This window comes from Mobula birostris, chromosome 3 (genome assembly GCF_030028105.1).
Source record: "Mobula birostris isolate sMobBir1 chromosome 3, sMobBir1.hap1, whole genome shotgun sequence".
Classification (NCBI taxonomy): Eukaryota; Metazoa; Chordata; class Chondrichthyes; order Myliobatiformes; family Myliobatidae; genus Mobula; species Mobula birostris.
In genome coordinates this window covers 129436984-129462852 of record NC_092372.1, presented here as the reverse complement: position 1 = coordinate 129462852, position 25869 = coordinate 129436984, and the positions used below count along the sequence as shown (strand labels likewise).

The 25869-nt window shown below is 41.8% G+C and overlaps 1 protein-coding gene across 2 annotated transcripts in view; it reads left to right on the top strand.

Moving 5' to 3' along the window:
* Positions 1-25869, top strand: part of trim33 (tripartite motif containing 33) — a 212343-nt gene that overhangs the window by 63061 nt on the left and 123413 nt on the right. For both annotated transcript variants that reach the window (XM_072253354.1, XM_072253355.1), the window contains exons 3-4: positions 10566-10713; positions 20811-20943. In XM_072253354.1, the coding sequence (XP_072109455.1) occupies positions 10566-10713; positions 20811-20943 (281 nt within the window). The remainder of the gene's footprint in view (positions 1-10565; positions 10714-20810; positions 20944-25869) is intronic.

The window sequence follows — 25869 nt, the reverse complement described above, 5'->3', positions numbered from 1 at the left end:
TGGTTTAAATCTTTCCCATTTAATCTAAGAAACTTAATATTGTATACCATTTAAATATGTTTAAAACAGAGATTAAACATACATACCACTGGAATATACCAAAAATCCAAACCTTAAAATTCAAAATACTTTACCAAGCAATAGATGAGGTGGAGATAACCAAACAGCTGATAAAAAATAAAGTAAAAAACAGCCCACTTCTGCCCATTCCCCCTCCCAAAGAAAAAAATCACCCAGGAGAGGGTGAAAGCTAATCTACTGATAAATCCCACCCCCCAACATCCTACTGGCAGAGCTCCAAGAGAAGAGAAGATTAGTACAGAATGAATTCCAACCTAGACTAAATAACCTTCCAAAGAACTAAAAAAAAATTCAAAACATAATGTTTGCAAAAAACAATTAAAGAAAACTTACTGAAGTTAAGTCTATTAATTTTCTAAACAGAAAAAATAAAAAATGAGAAAAAGGATTATTTATGAAAATGTATTGAAAAAATGTTCAAAGAAAGAAGTAAACTACACAATTGCAACGAATTGATCAGTCACACTGAGGGAACAAGGTTATATGAAGCAGAAATAAACAGTTAAACTTCTGGAGTTGATGGACTAAATATTATTCAAAAGAGCTAAAGAAGAGTTCAAAACATGTTGAAAATAATTAACTCAGCAAAGAAAATAAGATAAGAACAGAAACTAATTATAAGAGTATACGAGAATAGAAGAGAGAATTGTTCAAAAGAAAGACGACTAAACCATTAGACCGTAAACTTCCAATAACTAAGAATCAGTCAAGCTAAGGAAGCGTAGTTTATATGATACAGTATTAAACAGTTAATCTTCTGGACTTGATTCGGCCTGAAGAAAATCGTGCACTTCCTCAATCGAAAGAAAACACTTAGGAGATCCATTTTTCGAAATGATCCTGAGATGAGCAGGGTAAATTAATGAAGGTTTATAGCCTTTGTTACATTAACTCTGCCATGACCTTTTTATACCTAAAGCGTTCATTTAATACCTCGAGTGAATAATCTTTTGACCAGACTTATTTTATAATCTTCAAAGTTAATCATACCTAACCAATGAGATTGGCTAATTATAGTAACCTTTGTTTAGAAGTCATGAAAAGCAATTATCACAAGTTGAGGTTTTTGTTGAGAAGAGGATCTAAACACTGGGGCTCGGTGTGCCCGGTCTATTCTTGGTGGAGTATCCAAAACATCAGAAAACAAACGAGCCAACAGCTTTGCAAAAAAGTTCTGAAGGTCGATTGCCTTCGACCAATTCAGGAAGACCCAAAATTCGTTTCTTGTTCCTTCTTGATCTATTCTCCAAGGCGACAATCTTTTGTCTTAAAGATTCAACGATTTTCGATTGTTTATCTCTGAACTTCTTTCAACTCATCCGTCTTAGTATCCAGTCTTGTTAAAGCATCTTCATGTTCTTGAATCTGAGTAGTATGCTCCTATAAAGTTTTTTTTTGAACCGTCTGCAGCAGAATCTCCATTCGTTTAAGCTCTGTGGTAACTTTTAAACACACATCCGAAAGTAGTTCAGACGTTTTGCTCTGAGCTTTCCGAATTAGTTCAGCAATAGCTTCCATAGTCACAGAAGGATGGTCTTTTTTTTAAAGAAGTTTTAGCACGAGACATCATAATACTCCCAAGAGTAAGTTTTCAAAGCAGAATGGATTCAGTAATTTAAAAAGCATGGAGCCGTTCAAGAAACACATCTACTCCATGCAATGCCTGTAGGCGGAGTCTCAACATTTGACATGTTAAACTTCTATAGATGCATCTGATAATCGTACCTATAAAAAGTATTTACACCCCTTGGAAGTTTTCATGTTTTATTCTCTTCCAACATTGAATCACAGTGGATTTAAGTTGGCTTTTTTTTGACTCTGATCAACAGAAAACTCTTGTGTCAAAGTGAAAACAAATTGGTCTAAATTTATTACAACTATGAAACTCAATAATTGATGGCATAATTACCCCCCCCCCCCCCCCCCCCCGTCAGTATTAAGTAGATGCATCTTTGGCAGCAATTACAGCCTTGAGTCTGTGTGGATAAGTCTGTATCAGCTTTGCACATTTGGACACTGCAATTTTTCCTCATTCTTCTTTACAAAACCGATCAATCTCTGTCAGATTGCATGGACATTGTGAGTGAACAGTCCTTTTCAAGTCCAGCCACAACTTCTCAATTGGATAGAGGTCTGGGCTCTGACTTGGCCACCCCAGGATATTAACTTTGTTTTTAAGCCATTCCTGTGTAGCTTTGGCTTTATGCTAGGCATCATTGTTTTGCTGGAAAACAGACTAAGTCACAGTTTTCTTGCAGACTACATCAGATTTTCCTCCAGGATTTTTCTGTACCTTGCTGTATTCATTTTTTCCTCTACTTTCACAAACCTTGCATGGCCTCACCACCATGTTTCACGGTGGGATGGTGTGTTTTTGATTGTATTTTTGGCTTACAACAAAAATAGCGTTTAGTTGGATGGCCAAAAAGCTCAATTTTGGTTTCATCAGACCAGAGAACCACCTCCTAGCTGACTTCTGACAAACTCTGGCTGAGATTTCATGTGAGCGCTTTTTTTTCAACTGTGCTCCTTGCCACTCTCCCATAAAGCTGTGTCTGGTGAAGCACCTGAGCAACTGTTGTATGCGCAGTTTCTCCCATCTCAGCCACTGAAGCTTTTAATTTCTCCAGAGTTGTCATGGGTCTCTTGGTGGGCGCCTTCAGTAGTCCCCTTCTTGCATGGTCACTCGGTTTCTGAGGGCAGCCTGCTCTTGGCAGATTTACAGCTGTGCTATATTCTTCCCATTTTTTTTTGATGATTGACTTAACTGTACTCAAAGGGATATTCATTGACTTGGAAATTTTCTTGTATCCACCTCCTGATTTGTGCTTTTCAGTAACCTTTGGTGGAGTTGCTTGGAATGTTCTTTTGTTGTCTTGGTGTAGTTTTTGCCAGGATGCCGAGTCACCAGCAGTTGGGCCTTCCAGATACAAGTGTATTTTTACTACCATTAATTGAAAAACATTGACTGCACATAGTTGATCTCCATTTATCTAATTGTGACTTCTAAAACCAGTTGGCTGCACAAGTGATGATTTAGTGAGTCAAATTAACGGAGATGAATACTTAAGCAATTGGTTATATTGTTTTATATTTGTAATTAATTTAGATCTTTGTGGAGATCTATTATCACTTTGAGACAAAAGAGCCCTTTTCTGTTGATCAGTGTCATAAAAGCCAAATTAAAATCACTGTGATTCAATGTTGTAAAACAATAAAACATGAAAACTTCCAGGGTGGGGGTGGTGAATACTCTTTATAGGTACTGTAGATGCCAGTGTACTGACTGGCTGCATCATGGCTTGGTATGGAAACACCCAATACCCTTGAATGGAAAACAACTACAAAAAATAATGGATACAGCCCAGTCCAGAACAGGTAAAGCCCTCCTCACCATTGAGCACATCTACAAGAAGCACTGTCACAGGGAAAACAGGATCCATCATCAAAGACTCTACTATCAAAACCATGCTTTCTTCTCACTGCTGCCATCAGGAAGGAGTTTCAGAACAATTGGGTCCCACATCACCAGGTTCAGTAACAGTTACTACTCTTGAACCAGAGTGGGTAACTTCACCCACCCCAGCATTGAACTGATTCTACAGCCTACGGACTCACTTTGAAGAACTCTACAAGTCGCATTCTGAATATTTATTACTTATTTTTTTATTATTTTGCTCTTTTTTTCTTTTTTGTATTTACACATTGTCTTTAGCGCATTGGTTGTTTGTCTTTGTGTGCAGTTTTTCATTGATTCTACTGTTTCTTTGTATTTGCTGTGAATAATGATCATTGTGTGTTTGTGTGTGTGTGTCCCCTCTCTGGGTTCCAACCACTGATGCAATTGTTTGTCCTTCTGGTCTTTCTTTACAATCACTGGATACGCCTTGATATTCAGAACACCATGTACTGTAGCTCTACCACACTAGTGAGTTGCTTCATAGTGATGGAGCTGATTTGTTTTTTGTCATGTTGTTGTCTGGACTTGGGTACCGTTGTTGTGCAGAGGCAGTGTGCGGTCCAACAAATGTGCAAATGATTGTCTTGACCATTTTTATTGTGATTGGAGGGTCCCGTTGAACATTGGTAAAGTGGAATACTGCTCATTGGTTCACTGCTTCATTGATGAGGCTGGTGGGGGAGCTGCATTATCTCAGTTGTTACACAGACCAGGAAGTCATGCCACGGTGTTGCCCAGGGAGGAGGCGACGTGGGAGAGAGCAAGGCCTCTGTGAGCATGCTGGAATCTCTGCTGAGTGGGGGCTGTCTCCTTCCATCGGTGCTGCTCTCCAGAGTTGGAAGACAAACTGGATTGCATTCATCTGCAGCTGCATTAGTGCAAGTTGAGGAACTGCTCAGTTTTTGTTCTTGAAATAGCGTGGCCTTGGCAGCATCCCATGCACCATCATTCTATAGCCATGCCACATGGGGACTTGAGCTTTATTTTTTTTTGAGACTGTTGGTATTGTTTTGCACCTTGGCCCTGGATGAATGCTGTTTCTTTTCACTGTATTCATGTGTATTTTATACATTCTCTGATATTAAATGGAACTGTTGAACTATTGACAATTAAACTTAAACTTTATCTACAAGCTGCTGTTTGGCTGAGATTTGATGTCTACCAAAATATACAGCTAAAGTGATGTACTGTTTTTCGCATAACAGCTGAATGGATATGAACACTAATTGGGAACTGCTAATACTATATATAATTTGGTTTATGCAGTACATGGGAGTATAGCAGTTATAGATGTGACTGAGGATGCACAGAAGAATGGGAGTTCCATTTCTGATCAGGGAGAGTAATTGGGTGAGTATCAAGGAACATTGTGTGTAGCAGAGAAATTAAGAATATCAGGGACCAGAGCGTAGCCAGTGAAAGAGTGGTTAAAAGACCAAAGGGATAATATGGGTGGAGTTGGGGATGTGGCTGAGGTACTAAATGAGTACTTGCCTATATTCACCAGGGAGGTTGGGAAAGATGGCTAATATAGGGAAAGGTACATTAAAAGTCAGTATTTAAAAGATGAGAGACTTCAGATGCTGGAAATGTAGACCAACACAATGCTGGAGGGACTCAACAGGCCAGGAGGCATTTATGGAGGGAAGTGAACAGTTATCGTTTCAGGTCACTCTTGTGAGGATTGGAAAGAGGAGGTAATCTTAAAAAGGTGGGGAGGGAGTGGAGTGAGAACTGGTAGTGATTAGTAGATCCAGGTGAGGGGTGATAACCAGAAGTGTGAGACTAGGAATGATGTTAGAGCCTGGGAGGTGATAGCTAGAAATGGCAAAGGGCTAAAGAAGATGGAATCTGATTGGAGAGGATAGTATATCTTGTGATTACAGGGAAGGAGGTAAGGGAGGAACGAGTGAGTTGATGGCCAGATAGAGGGTGTGGGAGTAGAAAGAAGGGCTGCTGCAAGAAGTGGTGGGGTAAAGGAGGACAGAGGGGAGTGGCTACTGGAAGCTAGAGGAACCAATGCTCACGTTGTCAAGCTGGAGACTCCAAGTGGAAGAAACGGTACTGTTCCTCAAATTTGCATTTAGCTTCAGCTGAGTAGTGGTGGTGGCCTTGGGCAGATGTTGGTGTGGGAATAGGAAGTGGAATTAAAATGGCTGGCCACCATGAAATCCTGTCTGTTGCGATGAGGGGTGGTACATAAGGACGGGAACTCCATAATGTGCCAGGGTGAAGACCAAGCTACGATTTCGCAGGTATATGACTTGTACCTCAACTATCAGTGGTCATAATAGTGCTCTGTGTTCACCTGACCTGTCAGGAGGCCGTTCCTCCATTTTGGGTATTTTGCAGACAGACATTGATCACTGATCAAATTGACGATATCTTAATTGCAGACTCAGTGTACAAAAATGCTGTCCTCAATGTTAGACGTGTTCATGCCTTGGGGGAAATAATTTTAGACCATAAGACACTAGCAGAATTAGGCCATTTGGCCCATTGATTTTGCTCCGCCTTTGAATCATGGCTAATCCTTTGCCTCCTCAACCCCACTTTCTGGCCTTCTCCCTGTAACCTTTGATGCCATGTCCATTCAAGAACCTATCAATCTCTGTCTTAAATACACCCAACAACCTGACCTGCACAGCTGCATGTGACAACAAAAATTCCACAAATTCACCACCCTCTGGCTAAAGAAATGTCTCCACATCTGTTTAGAATGGACGCATGTCTATCCTGAGGCTGCGTGCACTCTTGTTCTAGACTCTCCCATCATCCTTTCTACATCTACGCTGTCTTGGCCTTTCAACATTCGAAAGATTTCAGTGAAAGACTTCCTCATCCTTCTAAATTCCTGTGAGTACAGACCCAAGCCTTAATCTTTGAGAGCCTCTTTTGGACTCTCTACAATGCCAGCACATCTCTTCTAAGATGAGGAGCCCACAACTGTACACAATACCCCTCCCCCCCCCCCCCCCCCAATATTTCGGGGTTTTGAGCAATTTTTCAAAGGGCATCAGGCTCACCAAAGTTCTTGCTTGTGCAAAAGATGGGGCCCCAGGACAACAGTGGTAAATAAAATCAAGCCCTTTGCTCTCCATACTTGACTATTTCGAGAGCTTTGTATTGAGTATGAAGAACAGTTTGAACACTTGCTGTTGCACACGTCAAATGGTTCTCAAAAGAAAACTGCCTTAGATGCTACAATGCAGTTTTTGAAACTGAGATAAAATTATTTGAAGACTCGAATGCTTCATTCAGTATCAGCTCTTACAATTGCAAGGAAATGATGTGTATCTTAAAGTCCAATCAGTCGTCTCCACATTTTTGTCCAAATTATTCCTATTTCAGTGCAACATTAACCTTTTTCCAATTTTTGACACTGAGTTGGAAGAGGAAGAAAGAATTCCAGATGTTCTTCAAGTATACTGTGTCCACCTGGCTGAGCTGCATAAAGGCATGTCAAAGATTCCAGGATTTTCTCTGATCCAAATTTCTAGATTGGGTAATAAATCCATTCTCGAACGCTTGTAATGAGGAATTAACAAGAAGGATGGAGGAAGAACTGACCTCACTACAAAATAACTTTGAGCTGAAGCCAAGGTTCCAAAAAATCTTATCAAAATTTTCGGTTGCAGGAAGAAGTCTCTGAACACTATCCTGCACTGTGGGGTGGGGGGTGGAGATCAAGATGCTCTTTATTGCCTTTGCAACATGATACTTAGTGGAGTGTGGTTTCAGTGCAGTCACCTAACATCTTTCAAAGCAACAAAACACTGCAAATTTCTGAAGGGAGGATCTGAGACTCCTGAATGGCATTCAGCCTGATGTTGAGAAGCTGATGTTACTGCACCAAGCCCAATAACTTTGTCGCTTTACATAGACAAATAGTTCTTGCAATTATTTGCGGCTGCTTTGAAATCGCAGTCCCTATTTTCTTTGCATATTACAATTCAAAATTTATAGTTTTTATATAATGACTGGAAAGAGAGGGTGCTGGGGAATGTGGTCTGGGAGCTGGTAACCCCATAGAGGTTTTGGGGCTACTTGTGTAATGAATCACTGAGTTGATTATTTTTCCCCCTTTAGTCCAAGGTGATCATTCCTTGAGCAGGAGAAGATAAACTTGTGCTGCTTCCTAAAGATTCAGTTACATCTCATTAGTAGCCTTAGTAGAAAGCAGGCCTTACTAGTGCCCCTCAGTCAGATATTATGATCTGTACGTCTTTCTACACCCATGAATGATTTGAAAAGTAGCAATTAATGCAGCTTTGCAGAACATCCTCTCTATTTCTGAGGTTTTAGATGACAAGGTTATTTCTGGGTGAATGATGGGGTCTGTCGAGTCCTTTGATATAAATAAAACAACCTGGAACAATAGTTTGTTGCCTGAGTTGTACTTGACTCTGTGAAAATTGATTTAGTCCAGACCTGCTGGGAATATAGTGCATTCTTCAAGGTGGAAGCATGTCAGAGTCCATGGGGAAGGACACCATCGCTCTTCTCTACAAGCAGAAAAAAGAGAATAGAAATTGCTGATCGAGCCCTCTGATTATTGTGGATAATTAGATTCTGTCTGTCGGTACTATTCAAGTCAACTGCGCTCTGATGTTGGTGATTCATCTGTTATATTAATGCTGTAGCAGCAGAAAAATTCTGACAGCCAGGTACTAAAATGTTTTCATATGAGGGGGATAGTGGGTGAGGGGTGCTGACAGTTGGTCAAATTAGGCCAGGAGATGGACTTTGGTAGAATATCACATATGTAATGGCAATTATCTCAAATGGGGATTGAGGAAGGAATCTGCAGTTATTCATGGTTGCACTTGTGTGGTGATTAGACATTATCCTAATTAATGGTTGGGAGACGTAAAGCTTCTCAATCGGTTATGGAGTTGGGAATGCTAGCCATCTTCTCTTGATAATGTGCGAGTTGAATCTTTTGCTCAGTCCGTCAGATGGCTGTGGGAATAAGTAAGTATTTCAACCAATGAGGGTGTTGATGTTAAAGCCTCCATATACACAGACTATTTGTTCAAATCCACTATCATTCCACAGATTGATGATCTTTGGCAACTGTAACAACTGATAATTTGTTGCCTTCACTGTCAGGTCTGATCGTGTGCTGGGAATGGGATTCAGAGGAGCTGGATTTGCAACAAGAACTGGCATATAGCCACAATGAAGCAGCAAATTAAATTGTTTTAGAAATTTGCTCTCAAATGCAGAAAATAATCTGGCCATCAACTGCAGATTCTTGGTATTGTATGTGGTGTGGCCTATACCAGCTCCTGAAATGTCTGGAGATTGGGGCTCTCTGAACATTCTTTCAATCTTTAGATCCAAATGAAGTGAAAAATGTACCCAATGTGTGCCAGAATCCTGGTGGTTATCTTAGTCTGTGATTGCATAGTCTGTGCTGTGGTTCTGTTGGCCAGTGCTGTGAAAAAGGAGCCAAGTTTTGTTGCCATGAAATGCCTTGCTTCCAGTTGGACTGTATTGAATGACCTTGCTCTTCTAGAAAATTGTGTCAAGCACTTTTTGACAACACCTCAATCAACCTGTTGTCTGATCTCGAGGTCCTGCTTGAAAGAGAAATTGTGGAACTTGTTAGATTGTTGTCAGAGTAGATTATCAAAGTCTCTTGGCGCTGGTGTTGAAATAACATGCCACTATCAGGATCGGGTGCATTATTGCTGATGCGCCTGATTCTTATTATGATGTGAAATCTGTTTTGTAGCAGTAGAGTGTGCAAAGACATAAAACCACTATAAATTACAACACAAAATAGTGCAAAGTAATAAATTTTGGTAGTATTCATGGATCATTTAGAGTGTGGATCTTCAGGGCCCTATGTCATTTCTGTGATGATAGTAATGAATAGAAGGTATGCTGTTGTTGAAAATGGTGTACTATGAATGATTACTTGAATGTACTCTTATGTATTTGCAAATATGAATAAATCACTCTTGTACTATTTCAACTTTGTTGAATGTTTAGCTAGATAGTAGGATGTTATTTTCAAAGTTAATAGTACACTGATTCAGTGTTTAGCTCTATGCTTTCCTTTGCCTGAAGTTGTTGAAACATTTGCATTGAAACAATTGCTATCGTTTTTAGTTGCCTGTTATTTTGTCTGCATTTTTTAAAAATACTATTAATCAAAAGTTGGGTGGCAGGGTGGAGGTACATCTCTACCAAAGGAGGTGTAAGGCACTCCTTCCCTCCACTAGCCTGCAGATCACCCTTGGGCAAGGTGTTGCACCTTCTTATCTGCCCCCCCCCCCCCCCGATCAGGATCACACGAGGTCATGGGAGCACGTTGTGGATGGTCGTATGAGTGGCTGGTGCATATCACAAGTCCAGATTACGCAATCACTGATGCCAGGCAACCTGAAGAGTATTGATAATGGCTGGGGTCACTTGTCTTGTAAAGAATCTACCCAGAAGGCAATGGCAAACCAGTTCTGTAGAAAACTTTGCCAAAAACTTTCATGGTCATGGGAAGGTCATGATCCCCCATGTCATACGACATGGCACATAATGAACAAATCAAAAATAGAAGTGCAAGTTTTTTCTTTAGGAGAATGAAATATGCAGGCTAATTTGTCTTGGACACCAGAAACCTTTTGATTCAGTTTTTTTCAGGTCTGTGCATTTTTTTAAATATCAAAATGCTTGGAGATGCTGAAATTTGAAGTAGATTTGATTATTAAATTCAGTCATATATTTGAAGGTAATTTACACTTTTAATTGAGCTCCATGTGCCGTTTGGATTTTTAACATTTGGGTGAGGTACCAAGTTTGTACTGCTTTCTGAAAATATATAAATATTTACTTAAATTCAAGTTCTAAATTCTGAAATGCTTTTTATAAAATAAAATATCAACTAAAACTGTATATATTTCCCATCATTATGGTCAATGTCAATTTATGGAGTGACTAAGCTAGCACTGATTTAAGGGTTTTTTTTTAAATGTCCTTGATTTTTAGTGTACCTACAGATTTATTTTTTGGTCCACAGGTATGCACAAGCTGTGAAGATAATGCAGAGGCTAGTGGATTTTGTGTGGAATGTCTTGAATGGCTCTGTAAAACATGTGTAGAAGCCCACCAGAGAGTGAAATTCACAAAGGATCATACAATAAGAAGAAAGGAAGATGTTTCACCAGGTTGGGGAATAACTTGCCAAATGCAGTTCTAATATTGCAAATTTGATATGAACTTTCTAATTGTAAATTGTTTTTACCAGAGTCATGTAAAAGAATAAAGGTGGAGGTGGTGAAGTTTAGCAAAGCATTAGACATAAAACTGTGATGAGCATCAAATGCGTATTTCTGATTTGGGGGTTTATCAGGTTGTCTTAGCTTATGCTTCAAAGTCATGGATCAGAGAGTAATAAGAGGAATAAAGAACTTCCAACATCTGGAAGTTGTCAAAAATTTTATGGTGACCATTATATTTAAACATGAAAGTAGAGGTACACTGGACAGCAGTAAATGTGTCGTAGAACACAGGACATTTAGTTAGTTCCAACTGCAGTCATGGGCATGCATCCAGGGGTCAGAGTTTGCAATAAGCTCACTATTAGGAAAAAAAACTGCAGTCACTTCATCCACCCCATCTCCCTGTCATATTTACACACAGCCAGTCATACCTGATACAGTATGTGCCACAAGATATCATAGGAAAGGCTTGGCAAAATCTAGCAAGTAGATATTTATGCAATTTAGTAAGGTCTCAAATTAGTGTTTGCCCAATTTCACCCCCCCTTCAGGTATTTTAGAATATTTTTGTAGTTAGTCACATGGAGGTTTTTAATAATCCCATATCTGACAAAATGATTCGTTTGTTAGTAATTTAATAACATTTCCTCTAAAGCTGTCATGTTTCTTCAGAACTAAGCCTGTGTTAGAATAGCCTTCTTTTGGAAACTATGGCTTTGCACTTTGGTCTTTTGGCTTTATAAGATCCTAAGACATAGGAGCAGAATTAAGCAATTTAGCCCATTTAGTCTGCTCCTTCCACCATTCAATCATGGCTGATATATTATCCTCCTCAACCCCATTCTCCAGCAGCCCTCCCCCATAGGCACAAGACATACGAGCAGAATTAGACTACTCGACTCAAGACTGCTTCGCCAATCATGGCTGAGTTATTTTTCATCTCAATCCCATTCTTCTGCTTTCTCCCTATAAGCTTTGACACCCTTACTAATCAATAAGCTATCAACCTCCTCTTTAAATATATGCAATGACTTGGCCTCCACAGCTGTCTGTGGCAATGAATTTCAAAGATTCACCACCCCTAGCTAAAAGAAAATTCTCCCTATCTTTGTTCTAAAGAGCATGCTTTTATTTTGAGGCTGTCTCTTCTGGTCTTAGGGTCTCACTCTATTGGAATCATCTTCTCCATATCCACCCTGCCTGGTGCTTTCAATATTCAAAAGGTTTTAATGAGATTTCACCCCCCCCCCCCTCATTTTTCTAAACTCAGCAAATACAATCCCAGAGCCCTTAATTCATTTCCGAGATCATACTCATAAACCACCTCTGGACCATCTCCAATGCAAGCGCATCCTTTTTTTCAGAAAAGGAACCCACACTTGATCGCTATACTACAAAAGTGGCTTGACCAGTGCCTTGTAAGGCATCATCAGTACATCCTTGCTTTGCTTCTGCAGATGTCCATCTTTGACAGCATATTCCAGATATCAAGTACTGGATGAAAAATTTACTCCTTGGATGCCCTTTACACTTCGTCTCTCTCTCTCATTTTAAACCTAGGCCTACTTATTTTAAGAAACCTCTATCTCTGTAAACAGACATTGGCGCTCTAGCCTTTGCTGTTACTAATCAAGAACCTTTCAACATCCACTTAAAATATACCCAGTGACTTGGCCTCCACAGCTGTCTGTGGCAACAAATTCCAGATTCACTAATCTCATTTCTATTACAAAGCGATTGTCTTAGACTCATACTATTGGAAACATCCTTTTCACATCCATTCAATCTAGTCCTTTCAATGTTTGGTAGATTTCAGTGAGATCCTCCCCCCCCCCCAATCCCCATCCCCATTCTTCAAAACTCCAGTGAGTACAGGCCTCTTCTATGCATGCTAGTTCCTTCTGAAAATCCAAGTTTGCATCCACTATCTCTCCTTTGTCTTTCCTGCCTGGTATTCCCTCAAAGTATTCCAACAGATCTATCAGGCAAGATTTTTCCCTTAAACTATGTTGACTTTAGCCTGTTTTTATCATATGATTCCAAATACCCTGAAACTCATTCTTAACATCTTGCTAAACATGGAAGAATCTAATGATTCTTGACAGATCACTAATGCCCCCACAATCTCTTAAGCTATCTCTTTCAGAACCCGGGCTGTAGTCCATCTGGTCCGCGTGATTTATCTACCTTTTGATATTTCATTTTCTCCTTAGTACTGGCAACTACACTCACTTCTACCTCTTGACACTCTCGAATTTCTTGCACGCTGCTGGTGACTTCCACGGAGAATAACGCGAAACGCTTGTTCAGTTTGTCAACTATTTCTTTGTTTCCCGTTAGTATCTCTCCAACATCATTTTCCAGACATCCAGTTACAACTCTTGCTATTCTTTTACTTTGTATACCTGGAATTTTTGAGTTTTTCTTTTAATATTATTGACTAGCTTGCTTCCATATTTTCTTTTCTGTCCTTGCTGATTTTTAGTTGCCTTCTGTTAGTTTTAAAAGCTTTCCAAACCTCCCAGCTCCCCACTAATTCTTGCTATTTTGTATACCCTCTCTTTTGCTTTAATGTTCCCTTTGACTTATCAACTATGGTTGCCTTATCCCTTTAGAATGTTTTTCCTTTGGGTTGAACTGATCCTGCAACTACCAAATTTGCTCTTAGAAACTCTAGCCAGTGTTGCTGTACAGTCATCCCAACTATTGTCCCCTTCGAATTGACTTTAGCCAGCTTCTCGCTTGTGCTTCTGTAGTTACCCTTAAGTGTAATGCTGGTACATGTGATTCTAGCTTCTCCCTTTCAAACTGCAGGGTGAATTCTACCATATTATGGTCACTGTCTCTGAAGGGTTCCTTTATCTTTCGGTTTAAGATAGTACTGGTGAAACATAGTGATGCCTTACTGATAGCAACCAAAACCATAACTACTTTATTAAACAAATATTTTCTTGAAAATTATGACTGCAATTGTTAGCTTGTAACTTCCCTTTCGGAGCTTTTGAACCACCTGTATGACCTGCCATTTTTGTGATGTGTACTGAAGTATTGAATTTGCAGGATGGTTGCGGTGTGGCATGTATGGCTTGAATTGAGGTGTTAAAGGCCCATGCCCGTGAGTGAGGAACAAGCCAATGTTTGGCCAGTTTAAATGCTGGGCCAGATTGAAAAGGTCAGGGTGTTGGGACCAGAGGCAAGGGATGGGCCAGTGTTCAGCTCGTTGTTTGGCAAGGTTTCCTTGTCTTTGCACTGAACTGAGGCAACTAATCAGCTCCTGGATTGGCTGCAGTGAAGACTGGTCTCGTGGCCATGAACTGACTTTTGTAAACTTAAGTTCTGAATGTTATTTGTGTACTTTTTATGCTTGCATGATGTTGTGCACATTGGTGTTTGATGACCTTTTTTTAATGGATTCTGTTGGCTTTCTTTGTGGTGCCCTGTATGGAGACAAACCTCATGGTTGTATATAGTATACATTTATATTGTACTTTGAGCTATGAACTTTGATCTTAAGCTCCTTAATCAAATTTTTGGTTCATTGCACAAAACCCAGTTCTCAGTTGCCTTTTCCCTGATGTGCTCAGCCACAAGCTGCTGTAAAGACTACAAATACCTTCTTTGGGATCCAGCGCCTGCCTAGTATTTTCTTTCTTATCTACATTTTTGATAACTCCCTTGAGCATTTTAGCATTGCTGTTTTTATATTTTCTATCTCCTGCTGTAATTTATTCCCTCACATCCTGGCTAATGTATATAATTCCCATCAGAGCCTTTTTACTTTCACAGGTTCTCATTTTTATTTTCTGATCTGTTGATCCTATATCATTTTCTGCAGATTTGATTTCACTTTTTACCAAAAGCATCCACCCCGTACACATTCTGATACAATGTGTACCCATAGATGTTAAGCTCCCAATTGTGATTGTCTTTCAGTCATGATTTTTTGATGCAGACAACATCATACCTACCAATTTTTATCTTCACCTCAAATTGTCTACCTTGCGTATACTGTGCTCATTCGGGTATGACACCTTCAGTCCTGTGTTCACTGCCTTCTCTGTGTTGCCTGAAGTTAATTTCTTATCCCTTTCTAAACTTGCTCTTTATTCTGGAGACTTTTGCAACCTCTCCCGCACTCTTCTTCACATTTAATTTGTCCGTATTTTTCCAAGCTGTTGAGCACATCCTCCTCTGTTTCACCTGCATGGTCCAAGCATGGCTCAGGTGGAGCCTCACCTTTTGGAACAGCTCCCTGCTTTCCCAGTACTGGTGCCAGTGTTCCACAAATTCAAACCCACTTCTCCCACACCAATCTTTGAGCCGTGCATTTTAACTCTTTGATCTTATGTGCAAATTTGCCTGTGGCTCAGGTAGCAATCCAGACATTCTTACCTCTGTTTCTGTGTTTTAGTTTAGTCCCTAGCTGCTCAAATTCCTGCAGCAGAACCTTTTTCCTCATATCGACCATGACAATTGGATTTTTCCCCTCCCACTCCAAATTCCCCTGCAGGTCAGATGAGATGTCCTGAATCCAGGCACCAGGCAGAAAACACAGCCATCGGGATACTTGAACCTTATGACAAAGGTGTCTATTCCCTGACTGTTATCCCCAATTACAACCATATTTCTCTCCTCTTCTCCCCCCCCACCCCCACCCATTAAATGGCTCTCTGAGCCACAGTGCCACTGTTCAGCTGCTCATCCTTTCTACAGCTGCCACTTTTATCCTCGCATGGAGCAGCAATCTCTGACCTACTGGGCTGAGGCTTAGTACTATCTCTTGTGTCCCCTTGGCTGCCTCACTCCAAGTCTTATCCCTGGCCATAGACTGACTTTGAAGTAATTAACCTTATTGATGTGACTCCCTACTAAAATGGTGCCCAGATAACTCTCCCCATTCCTGATGATCACAGTATCTTAAACTCATATTCCAGGTCATTAGCTTTGAGCCTGAGTTCCATGAGCCACAGTTCTGCAGATGTGGTAATCAGGAACCACAATGGGGTCTACCAGCTCCCACCTCACATGATCTTGCATCCCTTCTTTATTTTAATTGTAATTTGGCATATTTTAGTTAACTATTGTTAAAAAAACAACTTGTCTGGTTCTTGCCAACTTTCCTGCCTCTTTGCTGTAGCCTCGAACCAGAGACTCGGACTTGTACACTGGCCCACTCATGCATTGACGACTCCATAGTGGCCCCTAAGACCTTGGTCTCTGTTTCTTCTCGTCGAAGCCTTTTGAACCAAAGGCTCAGTTCCATTCCAACTCTGTCCCACTCGCACAGTGGCCATTCTGCTTAAACCTCACTTTTCATTAGCTGAAGTGGAACTTGCCCCAATGAGACTTGCACTAGTCGATAGTTCCAGCACTCACAAAGGATCTTGCTTTCACAAATCCGAAGTGAATCTGTTAAAATGTTATCTTTTATCTATAAGTTAAACATGTCTTCATTGTTAGCTCACCGTAAAACATAGCATGAAAACTGTGCTAACTTGAAAAGTCTCTGCATATTTCCCCCAAGATTTGTTGGCTTAAAAGCTTTTAAAATATATAATTATGAATTCCAATAAATAGTTTTTTATTCATGATAAAACATCTATACCCCATTCAAGTACTGGGCACCAAGTTATAGTTGCATAAGAACTATAGTAAAATGTTGAAATAGGATTGAATCAGTCTTCATTGTTCGGGATGTCCAAGAAAATAATCATTTACTTGAAGTATTGGGATTTTTTGGGGTTTACAACATGATGTATCGTCTGCATATGTGACAACTTTTGCCTTGGATCTTGAAATAAATTTTGAAAGCAGCCAGTGAGTGAGTGGACCAGTGAAGAAGTGGAGCTTTGAGGCTTTGACTCGAGAGGCTTCAAGGAGAAGAGGCGGAGGACAAGCTTGCTCGCAGTTAGTTTTTACAATGTCTCCTGAGACGGTGATGTGCCCCTCATGTCAGATGTGGCAGTCTTGGGGGAACTCCCCTCTCCTGCAGAGTCACATCTGCCAGAAGTGCATACAGCTGGGCGAGCTGGAAGACGGTGTAAGGAATCTAGAGCAGCAGCTGGATGACCTTTGACTCATAAGGGAGAATGAGGCAGTCATAGATGAGAGCTGCAGGGAGGTAGTCACACCTAGGCTGTCGGAAGCGGGTCGTTGGGTGACAGTCAGAGGGGGGAAAGCGAAGGTGAGCAGACAGGTAGTGCAGAGCACCACTGTAGCCATTCCCCTGAATAATAAATTTACCGCCCTGGATACTGTTGGCGGGGACGACCGACCAGGTGTGAGCCACGGTGGCAGGGCCTCCGGCACTGAGTCTGACCCTGTGGTGCAGAAGGGTGGGACAGAGAAGAGGAGAGCTGTTGTCATTGGAGACTCTATAGTCAGGGGAGCAGACAGGAGATTTTTGTGGATGTGAGAAGGACACCCGCATGGTTTGTTGCCTCCTGGGTGCCAGGGTCCGGGATGTCTCTGACCGGGCGCACGACATCCTGGTACGAGAGGGAAAGCAACCAGAAGTCGTGATACATGTTGGGACCAACGACATAGGCAGGAAGAGGGATGAGGTCCTGAAGTGTGAGTTTCAGGAACTAGGCAGAAGGCTGAAGAACAGGACCTCAAGGGTGGCGTTCTCAGGATTGCTGCCAGTGCTACATGACAGTGATGGTAAGAATTGGAGGAGATGGCAGTTGAATGCGTGGCTGAGGAGTTGGTGCAGGGAGCAGGGTTTTAGATTTTTAGGTCATTGGGATCTCTTCTGGGGAAGGTGGGACCTGTACAGATTGGATGGGTTGCACCGGAACTCAAGGGGGAGCAATATCCTTGCAGGTACGTTTGCTAGCATGGTTCGGGAGGGTTTAAACTAATTTGCGAGGGGGATGGGACCTAGAGCGATAGAGCAGTGAAAGAAGTGCATGGAGTAAAGCCAGATCTAACATACAGAGAGGCTTTGAGGAAAGAGAAGCAGAATAAACGGTGTAAAGACAGTAATGTAGAAGGGCTGAAATGTGTGTACCACAATGCAAGAAGCATCAGGAACAAAGGTGATGAACTGAGAGCTTGGATACGTACATGGAATTATGATGTAGTGGCCATAACAGAGACTTGGCTGGCACCAGGGCAGGAATGGATTCTCAATATTCCTGGATTTCTGTGCTTTAAAAGGGATAGAGAGGGGGGAAAAGGGGAGGAGGGGTGGCATTACTGGTCAGGGATACTATTACAGCTACAGAAAGAGTGGGTAATGTAGCAGGATCCTCTTTTGAGTCAATATGGGTGGAAGTCAGAAACAGGAAGGGAGCAGTTACTCTATTGGGGGTATTCTATAGGCCCCCTGGTAGCAACAGAGATACAGAGGAGCAGATTGGGAGGCAGATTTTGGAAAGGTGCAAAAATAACAGGGTTGTTATCATGGGTGACTTTAACTTCCCTAATATTGATTGGCACCTGATTAGTTCCAAGGGTTTAGATGGGGCAGAGTTTATGTGTGTCCAGGATGGATTCCTGTCACAGTATGTGGACAGGCCGACCAGGGGAAATGCCATACTAGATCTAGTACTAGGTAATGAACCGGGTCAGGTCACAGATCTCTCAGTGGGTGAGCATCTGGGGGACAGTGATCACCGCTCCCTGGCCTTTAGCATTATCATGGAAAAGGATAGAATCAGAGAGGACAGGAAAATTTTTAATTGGGGAAAGGCAAATTATGAGGCTATAAGGCTAGAACTTGCGGGTGTGAATTGGGATGATGTTTTTGCAGGGAAATGTACTATGGACATGTGGTCGATGTTTAGAGATCTCTTGCGGGATGTAAGGGATAAATTTGTCCCGGTGAGGAAGATAAAGAATGGTAGGGTGAAGGAACCCTGGCTGACAAGTGAGGTGGAAAATCTAGTCAGGTGGAAGAAGGCAGCATACATGAGGTTTAGGAAGCAAGGATCAGATGGGTCTACTGAGGAATATAGGGAAGCAAGAAAGGAGCTTAAGGGGCTGAGAAGAGCAGGAAGGGGGCATGAGAAGGCCTTGGTGAGTAGGAGGCATTCTTCAATTATGTGAAGAAAAAAAGGATGACAGGAGTGAAGGTAGGACCGATTAGAGATAAAGGTGGGAAGATGTGCCTGGAGGCTGTGGAAGTGAGCGAGGTCCTCAATGAATACCTCTCTTTGGTATTCACCAATGAGAGGGAACTTGATGATGGTGCGGACAATATGAGTGAGGTTGATGTTCTGGAGCATGTTGATATTAAGGGAGAGGAGGTGTTGGAGTTGTTAAAATACATTAGGACAGATAAGACCCTGGGGCCTGACGGAATATGCCCCAGGCTGCTCCACGAGGCGAGAGAAGAGACTGCTGAACCTCTGGCTAGGATCTTTATGTCCCCGTTGTCCACGGGAATGTTACCGGGGGATTGGAGGGAGGCGAATGTTGTCCCCTAGTTCAAAAAAGGTAGTAGGGATAGTCCGGGTAATTATAGACCAGTGAGTCTTATGGTGGGAAAGCTGTTGGAAAAGATTCTTAGAGATTGGGTCTATAGGCATATAGAGAATCATGGTCTGATCAGGGACAGTCAGCATGGCTTTGTGGAGGGCAGATCGTGTCTAACAAGCCTTGATAGAGTTCTTTGAGGAGGTGACCAGGCATATAGATGAGGGTAGTGCAGTGGATGTGATCTATATGGATTTTAGTGAGGCATTCAAAAAGGTTCCGCACGGTAGGCTTATTCAGAAAGTTAGAAGGCATGGGATCCAGGGAAGTTTGGCCAGGTGGATTGAGAATTGGTTTGCCTGCAGAAGGCAGAGGGTGGTGGTGGAGGGAGTACATTCAGATTGGAGGATTGTGATCAGTGCTGTCCCACAAGGATCTGTTTTGGGACCTCTACTTTTTGTGATTTTTTTCGACCTGGATGTTGGGGTAGAAGGGTGGGTTGGCAAGTTTGCAGACAACACAAAGTTTGGTGGTGTTGTAGATAGTATAGAGGATTATCAAAGATTGCAGAGAGACATTGATAGGATGCAGAAGTGGGCTGAGAAGTGGTAGATGGAGTTCAACCCGGAGAAGCGTGAGGTGGTACACTTGGGAAGGACAAACTCCAAGGCAGAGTACAAAGTAAATGGCAGGATACTTGGTAGTGTGGAGGAGCAGAGGGATCTCGGGGTACATGTCGACAGATCCCTGAAAGTTGCCTCACAGGTGGATAGGGTAGTTAAGAAAGCTTATGGGGTGTTAGCTTTCATAAGTCGAGGGATAGAGTTTAAGAGTCGCGATGTAATGATGTAGCTCTATAAAACTCTGGTTAGGCCACACTTGGAGTACTGTGTCCAGTTCTGGTCACCTCACTATAGGAAGGATGTGGAAGCACTGGAAAGGGTACAGAGGAGATTTATCAGGATGCTGCCTGGTTTAGAGAGTATGCATTATGATCAGAGATTAAGGGAGCTAGGGCTTTACTCTTTGGAGAGAAGGAGGATGAGAGGAGACATGATAGAGGTGTACAAGATAATAAGAGGAATAGATAGAGTGGATAGCCAGCGCCTCTTCCCCAGGGCACCACTGCTCAATACAAGAGGACATGGCTTTAAGGTAAGGGGTGGAAAGTTCAAGGGGGATATTAGAGGAAAGTTTTTTACTCAGAGAGTGGTTGGTGCGTGGAATGCACTGCCTGAGTCAGTGGTGGAGGCAGATACACTAGTGAAGTTTAAGAGACTACTAGGCAGCTATATGGAGGAATTTAAGGTGGGGGCTTATATGGGAGGCAGGGTTTGAGGGTTGGCACAATATTGTGGGCCGAAGGGCCTGTACTGTGCTGTACTGTTCTATGTTATGTTTATGTTACTGATTTTTGACATGGGAATCCACTGTGCTCACTGCTTTCAAATTTAGTGGAGAAAATAAAAATTTCGTACAAAACCTGCACTCATGACAACATTCTTTCTGCAAATGTTTTAAGTTGGTGGTCGGGGGGCGGGGCGGTGGAATTGTTCAGTTCTGTTAAGAGCTGCATTCAGTAGTTTAAAATATTCACTTTAAATATTTCCTTTGAATTGCAGAGGCTGTAGGAGCACCTAGTCAGCGTCCTGTGTTTTGTCCCATCCACAAGCAAGAGCAGCTGAAACTTTTCTGTGAAACATGCGATAAACTGACCTGTAGAGACTGTCAGTTATTGGAGCACAAGGAGCATAGGTAGGTTAAAATCTGTAAATCTTCCAAAAAATGTTTTTTCAAAGTTTTATACAGAGTTGTATGTTCCAGATTTGAATTGCTCGTATCTGTAATGACTTTCTGTAAAAAGTAATGATCAGAGGCATGATGGCAATAGATTATTTTGATTAGAATGGAATTTAGATACCAGGACTTCTTTAACCTACAGTCGTATTACTCACCTTTTTGTACTTAAAAGTAAGATTCTTAATATTGGGAAAACAAGTGTATATATGCGGTTAGTGTATATGGAGGTTTGTAAACAGCAAGTTGTGCTTTTTATTTCTCTCTTCCTTGTGAGACTGCAAACCCTTAGTCAAAATAAAGATGGTAGTGTATAGCACTTGTCACCAGGATGCTGTGGTACAGCAGTGAGACTGGAACAGCAATGCTAAGCAGGTGAAGGCTTGACACCTTCCACTTAATGTGCCTTCCCAGCATCTTGGGCATCTGCTGGAGAAGTGGGAGCACCTAATGTTGACATTCTCTCTCGTGCAAGTCTGCCTGTTCAGGCAACATAGGTTGCACTGGCTTGGCCATGTCCGCCAATGCAGGACAGCTGTATCCCAAAAGATATCCTCGACAGTGAGCTGACTTCAGGCAAGAGAACCATTAGCTGCCCATAACTGCGCTACAAGGATGTCTGCAAACAGGGCATGATGCTGGATATCACCATTGAGTCCTGCAAAGAACTGCAGCCAACCACATCAGATGAACAACACCTTGAGCCAGGTGAGGAAAATTATCTGAAAGCAGCAGAAGATAAACAGGCCAACAGAAAGGATCACCACTCCATCTCCAGCAGAATTGAGACCACTTAGATGCGACTTTTGCAACAGAGACTGCCACTCTCACAGTGGTCTCATCAGCCACAGGCAGCGCTGCACTAATAGGGTAAGTAGCTAGGACACAACATCCATGGTCGATCTTGATCAGTGGAGAGCCATACTCAGTGGTTCCTCATAGGAACAAAATGCATGCTGTTAGGTTAAAATGATACAAGTCGGACTAAGGTTCAGAGTTTTGGCATTTAAGATTGTCAATAAAAGTTTCAACATTTATAGTGTAGGAGCTAGTTATTGCTCCTGTCAGAGAAGTTTGGTTTACAATTGGTTTTATTGAATGACTGATACATCTTCAATTACCATTGTATGAACTTGGGATGCATTGCTCATCCCTTACTCTACCTGCGCCCAGCCGCGTACATAAATTTTGAATTTAACATTCCCTGTGGGAAGAAGAATGAATGATCATTGAAGAAAGAAATAATTTGTGGAGGGCCATTTCTTAAACTTATTTCCTGTTTTCGCTCTTCTATATTCAGAAGCACTGTACCATTCCACATAACAGGGAAATGATGGAATACTTCCATTGGGGGGGTGGGGGGAATCATAATGAATAGCGCCCAATGTTGGACAAAATCAGTGAGAATTTGAAAGAAATCTAAAATGTGAAAGATATTGTTAACATGCCAGCAGGTATCAGTGAGTTGATGAAATCTGATAGAGAATTATGAAGTAGTACATTGTGGTAGAGATAATGACACTACCTAAGTGGACACAGTTGAGAAAGGGGGCTAAAATGAAGGATTCCTGGTATGAATGTTTGTAGACCTTTGAAAGTACTCTGGAGATATTCAGAGAGTGGCAATTAAAGCATATACATTCATAAAGGCATCTGAAATACAGACTGAACATACTGCTTTTCTAAGATGCCATACTTGGAGTATTACATCCACTTTGATCACCTGACCATCAGAAGGTTATGTGAGGTCCTGCTAATGGTGTAGAAATTTTTTTATTAGAATGGTTTTAGTGATGAGTGTTCTCAGCTGTGATTTACACTAGAAAAGCTCAGATGATTATTCCTGGAGCAAAGATTTGGCAAAGGAGATTTGACACAGCTGTATATAACTGGCTCTGTAAATACAGTAAATCTCAAGTTCATTTATTGTCATTCAACCATATGTATACTGCCAAACATGTATACTTAAGGTGCATTTATGACACAAGCTTAAAACGTAAACAGTACAACACTACTGGTGCTTTATGCATGATGAGAACTGGACAGGAGTTCAGTAGTCCTAACAGTTCTTGTCCTAATAGTACAGTATCTCATGCCTGATGATGGTAGGGGTGGGGAGGAGCTCAAAAGTTGTGGGAAGGATGGGAGGAGTCCTTGAAAAGCTTAGGGCCCTGTGTACACAGCTCTCCTGATAAGTATCTGGGTGGAAGGGAGACTCCGATGATCCTCTCAGCTGTCTTTGGAATCCTTTGTATGGTCTTGTGGCCAGATGCCTTGCAATTCCCATACCAAACAGTGCTGCAAGTGGTCAGGATACTCTCAATGATGTTCCTGTAAAAGTTGTTTAAAATGGTTGTGTGGAGTGGGGTGTTGGTGGTTGGGGAAACCTTGCTCACCTCAATCTCCTTAGGAAATGGAAATGCTGGTGTGCTTTCTTGACTAAGGAAGTGGTTTGATGGATCAAATATGATAATCCATAATGTGCTCTCCCAGAAACTTGAGATTCCCTAACTCTGTCCACAGAGGAGCCATTATATGCAGTAATGAGTGGTTAGTTGCACTTCCCTGAAGTCTTAATTTTTGAAACTTGATTTTTCTGATCTGAATCGGTCAGTAATGCTTTGAGTTTGTTCTAGTTGTCATTGTAAATATATTCATTTGCATTGCCAGCTCCATTAAAAGGCGAGAATTTAGTGACCTAGGCTGAAATGGCAAAATAACGTTTAAAAACATTAATTCTCCTTTCAAGGTGTCAGATCTCTCAGTGGAAGAGCATTTTGGAGATGGTGATCAAAATTCTATCTCCTTTACCATAACATTGGAGAGAGATAGGAATAGACAAGTTACAAAGCATTTAATTGGAGTAAGGGGAAATATCAGGCTATCAGGCAGGAACTTGGAAGCATAAATTGGAAGCAGATGTTCTCAGGGAAATGTACAGAAGAAATGTGGCAAATGTTCAGGGGATATTTGCGACGGGTTCTGCATAGGTACATTCCAATGAGATAGAAAGGATGGTAAGGTACAGGAACCTAGGCTGAAGTACAAATGCTGTTGTAAATCTAGTCAAGAAGAGAATAAGAGCTTATGAAAGGTTCCAAAAAACTAAGTAATAATAGAGGTCTAGAAGATTATAAGGCTAGCAGGAAGGAGCTTCAGAATGAAAATAGGAGAGCCAGAAGGGGCCATGAGGAGGTCTTGGCAGACAGGATTAAGGAAGACCCCAAGGCATTCTACAAGTATCTGAGGAGCAAGAGGATAAGATGTGAGAGAATAGGACCAATCAAGTATGACAGTGGAAAAGTGAGTATGGAACCAGAGGATATAGCAGCGGTACTTAATACTTTGCTTCAGTATTCACTACAGAAAAGGATCTTGGCGATTGTAGGGATGACTTACAGTGGACTGAAAAGCTTGAGCATGTAGATATTAAGTAAGAGGATGCACTGGAGCTTTTGGAAAGCATCAAGTTGGGTAGGTCACTGGGATCAGATGAGATGTACCTCAGGCTACTGTGGGAAGCAAGGGAGGAGATTACTGAGCCTCTGGCAATGATTTTTGCATCATCAATGAGGATGGGAGAGGTTCTGGAGGATTGGAGGGTTGCGGATGTTGTTCCCTTATTCAAGAAAGGGAGTAGAGATAGCCCAGGAAATTATAGACCAGTGAGTCTTATTTCAGTTGTTGTTAAGTTGATGGAGAAGGTCCTGAGAGGCATAATATGATTAGGAATAGTCAGCATCGCTTTGTCAAAGGCAGGTCGTGCCTTACGAGCCTGATTGAATTTTTTGAGGATGTGACTAAACATAATGATGAAGGTAGAGCAGCAGATGTAGTGTATATGGATTTTAGCAAGGTATCCCATGCAAGACTTATTGAGAAAGTAAGAAGGCATGGGATCCAAGGGGACATTGCTTTCTGTGGGCAAGCCAGTTCTGGATCCACAAAGGAAAGTGTGGTTGCAGATGGGTCATATTCTGCATGCAGGTTGGTGACCGGTGGTGTGCCTCGGGGATCTGTTCTGGGACCCCTACTCTTCGAGATTTTTATAAATGACCTGGATGAGGAAGTGGAGGGATGGGTTAGTAAATTTGCTGATGACACAAAGGTTGGGGGTGTTGTGGATAGTGTGGAGGGCTATCAGAGGTTACAGAGGGACATTGATAGAATGCAAAACTGGGCTGAGAAGTGGCAGGTGGAGTTCAACCCAGATAAGTGTGAGGTGGTTCATTTTGGTAGGTCAAATATGATGGCAGAATATAGTATTAATGGTAAGACTCTTGGCAGTGTGAAGGATCAGAGGGATCTTGGGGTCAAAGTCTATAGGACACTCAAAGCTGCTGTGCAGGTTGACTGTGGTTAAGAAAACATGGTGCATTGGTCTTCATCAATCATGGGATTGAGTTTAGGAGTTGAGAAGTAATGTTGCAGCTATATAGGATCCTGGTCAGACCCCACTTGGAGTACTGTGCTCAGTTCTGGTTGCCTCACTACAGGAAGGATGTGGAAAAACCATAGAAAGGGTGCAGAGGAGATTTACAAGGATGTTGCCTGGATTGGGGAGCATGCCTTATGAGAATAGGCTGAGTGAACTCTGTCTTTTCTCCTTGGCGTGACGAAGGATGAGAGGTAACCTGATCGAGGTGTACGAGATGATGAGAGGCATTGATTGTGTGGATTATCAGAGGCTTTTTCCCAGCGTTGAAATGGCTAGCACTAGAGGGCATAGTTGTAAGGTGCTTGGAAGTAGGTATAGAGCAGATGTCAGGGGTGAGTTTTTTTTTACACAGAGTGGTGAGTGCGCATAATGGGCTGCTGGCGATGGTGGTGGAGGTGGATGCAATAGGGTCTTTTAAGATGCTCCTGGATGGGTACATGGAGCTT